A 4,285-nucleotide genomic window follows, 5' to 3' on the forward strand; every position below is an offset into this window, starting at 1 on the left:
GGATGCCCATCCGTCCCCAGTCGGGGGCCGTCTCCTGGATGCCCATCGGTCCCCAGCCGGGGGCCGTCTCCTGGATGCCCATCGGTCCCCAGTCGGGGGTCGTCTCCTGGATGCCCATCGGTCCCCAGTCGGGGGCTGTCTCCTGGATGCCCGTCCGTCCCCAGTCGGGGGCTGTCTCCAAGGTGCCCGTCCGTCCCCAGCCCGGCGCTGTCTGCGAGGTGCCCATCTGTCCCCACCCCGGGGCTGTCTGCGAGGTGCCCATCTGTCTCCAGTCCGGGGCTGTCTCTGGGGTGCGCATCTATCTCCAGTCCGAGACTATCTCTGGGGTGCGCATCCGTCCCCAGTTGGGGGCTGTCTCCGGGCGTGCATCCGTCCCCAGTTGGGGGCTGTCACGGGGGGGGGGGGCGCATCCGTGCCCAGTAGGGGGTTGTCACCTATGTGTGCATTCGTCCCCAGCCCGGGGCTGTCTCTGAGGTGCCCATCGGTCCCCAGCCCGGGGCTGTCTCCGGGTGCCTCGCCCTGCTCGGAGGACACTTTCTGAGCCAAGGCTCATGACCCAGAGCTCTTCTCGGCAGGGACACTGTGGAGCTGCGCCGGATCCCAAGTCTGCCCTCGTGCAGGCAGGTGTGAAGGGAACCAGCAAGACCCGTGCCGCTGACGGCGCTGTGAGCAGGGGACAGATGAGCCCACAGGAGCAGAGTCCCGAGGGGTGGCGGTGAGGCTCCCACGGAACACGTACGAGCCAGGTCCTGCAGCTGAGAGCTTCGCTCGGGGACAGCCTCCCACCTTCCCCTCCGCGTGGGGCGGTGACTTCGGAGGACCTGTGCGGAGCTGCCCAACCGTGTCCCCCTGTCCCCTGAGCCGGGGACCGTCCCTCAGCAGGTCGGCGTCAAGAGGAAAACCCGCGGGATGCTGCGCGGAGCCGGTCTGGCCCGGCTTCAGAAAAGAAACGCCGGCTGAGGGCTCATCGACGCCATGGAGAGAGCGGAGCTCCTGAAGGGTCTCGCTGCCAGGAACAAAGGGCCGGGGGCGGCCGGCGGCCCGACCTTCCCTCGGCAGCGCGCTCCCCGTCCCGCCTGCCCCGGCGCCCCCCACAACCGCCCCTGCGGGGACCCCTGCACTACCTCCGGCCTTCTCAGCCCGCTCCGTGGCTCCCGCTCCCTCGGCGTCCGAAGGCCCCGACCGCCCCGCCATTTTCTCCGCTCGCGCGCGGCCGGCGAGGAGCACCTCCGTGGGGATTGGACGAAACTCGCGGCCGGGGCGGGGCTTCCTGCAGCACGCCTGCGCACCGCGCTTCCGGGCGCGGTGGACCGGGTCTCAACGGCTGCGGAGAGGCGCTAGTGCGCATGCTTTAAGCCTCTGGGGCCGCACATTCCGAGTAGAGGAGGTGGGGGCTGGGTGTATGTGGTCTTCTAAAGTATGATGTAGGTATTATTAGTCACATTTTCTAGATGGTTAGACAGGGGCTCAGAGACGATACAAGTCACAGAGGATTTTAGTGTCAGAGACCTAAGTGGGATCTCCAAACTGACTCCAAATCCCTTGTTATTCCATACACAGAACTCTTTTCCTCTTATCTCTGGTCTTCTCCATCTGGAAACATATCAAGTACCAGGATTTTCCTGTTGTGTGGCCAACTGGAATGAATTCAGCCGGCCTTTTAAACTATGCCCATCATGATCAGTGGAGGACCTTTGACTAAGATACTCCAAGATCTCTAGGAATAGAGACATTATAATCTGTTTGAAATCTTCAAGTTACTGAAAGAACTATCTTTTTTTTAATTGATTCAGGCTCTAGTATGTTCAGAGTGTGCTGTAAGACAGGTCTGAAATAGTATTTAAAAACACTCAGCTCAGCCTCTTCTACAAAGTGAGACAGTGCTTATAAACATTGCTAAAATAGTCCCTTAGCTATGATTATTTACTTCCCAACCATTGTAGTGTTTATATGGTATGACTATGACTTAACATTAGTCAAAATCTGCAAGGAAAGAACTGAGACAGTGTATCCAAGCTTTAGGGGCACTTCATGTTTCCATTAGTGCCGTGAAAATGAGCTACTCTGTTTTATTCTGTAGTCCAAGGGAATGGTGCCAGACATCTCTGAGATGTCTAGCAGTTTTAAAATTCTGACTTTAAATTATCTGTGTGCTTCAGAGATTTGGGCAGGAGAAGGGGAGGAGCCCAGCATCTGTGAACACCTCTGTTACCTGTGTTGACCGTGGAACAGGTGAATTTCTCTAGGCATCATTTTGATTTCTTGGTACTATTGTTAAAGGTACTTTTGTCTCAAGTTCCTCCCTTTAGTAGCAATTCTAATGATAATGGAAATTTTTTTTAAAGATTTTATTTATTCATTTGAGACACAGAGATACAGAGAGAGAGAGAGAGAGAGCATGAGCAGGGAGAGAGGCAGAGGGAGAGGGAGAAGCAGGCTCCCCGCTGAGCAGGGAGCCTGATGCGGGGCTGGATCCCAGGACGCTGAGATCATGACCTGAGCTGAAGGCAGACGCTTAACCATCTGAGCCACCCATGCGCCCCGATAATGGAAATTTTTCTTTTACCATCCGTGGGCCTGGATCCTGGGCTCCCAGAGAAGCTATCCTTTAACATTTTACCAAGGTCAAAATGACTGGGCAAAGCCTCAGAGCATGGGTCCTATTTCTGTCCCAAGCACATATTGTACATCTGGTTTGAGAAGAAAAAGATAACCCAAAAATGCCGTTGCAAACATAAAGATAAGAAAAACAAAAGAACCTCTCTGGCTTCCATAGGATTAGAGTCATACCAACTTGTACAAACTGAAAATATAAGAGAAAGTCTGTAACTTTCTTGAATGTTCTTCCTCATGATGATATGTAACTCTGTATGTAAATCAACATAGAACAAATATATAAACCTGCCTCAAATGTTCCTTCCCCGGAGCACTCCCTTCTTTGTGAAGATTGTGTCTCTCAGGCAGCTGTCCTGACTTAGGTTTGAATAAAACTCTTCCTTTCTCTCTAAACTGTTTAAAAGGGTTTGTTAATTCAGTGTCGAGAATAACAGTATGTTTTCTTTTTAAGTGAAAAATAAATGTTCCTCGTTCACAACTCCAACAGCAGAGAAGGGCGGCTGTTCTTCATCCTGGAGCTTCCCTGCAGAACCAAGCATATGTATATATATTCCAACATAAACGGGCTCATCCTACAAGGATGCTTTGAAGGTCCAAGAAGCACTATCCAGTCCATGGGTGAGACCAGAAGGCGAAGCTCTTCCCGTTTAGAGCATTAGTTTTTGGGTTTAAAACTGCCTTGGAAATGCGTGAAACCATTGCATTTCCTAAAGCCCAAAGCCTCGGAAGGTCCGAGGGCAGCTGACCTTGCCGGGAGCCAGGAACAGCCCTGCAGGCAGGGGTTGGTGCAGGAAGGGAAGGGGCAGGGCTCTGGGGGTGGTCTGCAGCCAGAGGCGGCCGCGGAATGGGCCGGGTGTGTGTGTGGGGGCGGACCCCGCCCAGAACCCCCGCCCTTGCCTGCGCCGCCAAGCCAGGTGTTGGCGTGAGGAGGGGCCTCCTGGACCACCTGCGGTCGCAAGGAGCCCGGGGCCTGAGGGCGGGTTGCTCGGTAGAGGAAGGCGCGGCATCCAATGGGCTCGGGGCACCACTCTCCCCGACCAATCACCGCGTGGGGGTGGAGCTACCTCTCTGCGGGAGGACCCGGAGCGGCCCCGGGATGCAGAGGTGGGGCAGAAGGCCCGCTCCCAGAGAGTTCACCTGTGGAGTTCCCGGCTGGGTGAGACCACGCTGTGGGCCGGGGTGGGGTCCCGGGGGTAGGGTGCGCCTCGGGTGGGAGTTGGGTCCTCGAAGGAGGCGGGGAGCGAGCTAATCCCGCGAACTCAGATGAGTTTCCTAATCGTTGAAAGTCCTTCAGCGGGCCGTATCCCCCAGCCCCGCGAACTCCAGGACCCCGCTCACCCGAGCTTTTTTGGGATGGGTTGCGGACCTTTCAGGGTTTCCCGTGTTCCCCTGGAAGAGTGCACGTAAGGACCGCACACAGTCCCCAAGTTCAGTGGGGTGCCCCCTGTCCCCTGGCAGAGTGCAGGTAATGGACCTTGAGCAGCACCCCGAGTTCAGCAGGGTGTCCCCTGTTCCCCCAGGCACAGGTGTGGCGGTAACAAGCCCCAGAGCCGTCCTCCAACTTCAGCATTGTGCCCCATGTCCTCAGGGGGATGGTGGTAATGGTCCGTTATGATCGTCTGGGAGGGCCCTCCAGGTTCCTGCTCTCCCAGGCACAAGTGTGGCGGTA

At 56.2% G+C, this 4,285-nt stretch overlaps 1 protein-coding gene across 1 annotated transcript in view; it reads right to left on the minus strand.

Annotated features, from left to right (window-relative positions):
* SYCE1 (synaptonemal complex central element protein 1) overlaps positions 1-1,194 on the minus strand; it is a 10,404-nt gene extending 9,210 nt beyond the window's left edge. Inside the window, exon 1 of the mRNA XM_021697279.2 lies at positions 1,125-1,194. Within this exon, the coding sequence (XP_021552954.2) occupies positions 1,125-1,194 (70 nt within the window). The remainder of the gene's footprint in view (positions 1-1,124) is intronic.
* Between the last annotated feature and the right edge of the window lie 3,091 nt (positions 1,195-4,285).

The sequence above is a fragment of the Neomonachus schauinslandi genome, chromosome 6 (genome assembly GCF_002201575.2).
Source record: "Neomonachus schauinslandi chromosome 6, ASM220157v2, whole genome shotgun sequence".
NCBI classification, from domain to species: Eukaryota; Metazoa; Chordata; class Mammalia; order Carnivora; family Phocidae; genus Neomonachus; species Neomonachus schauinslandi.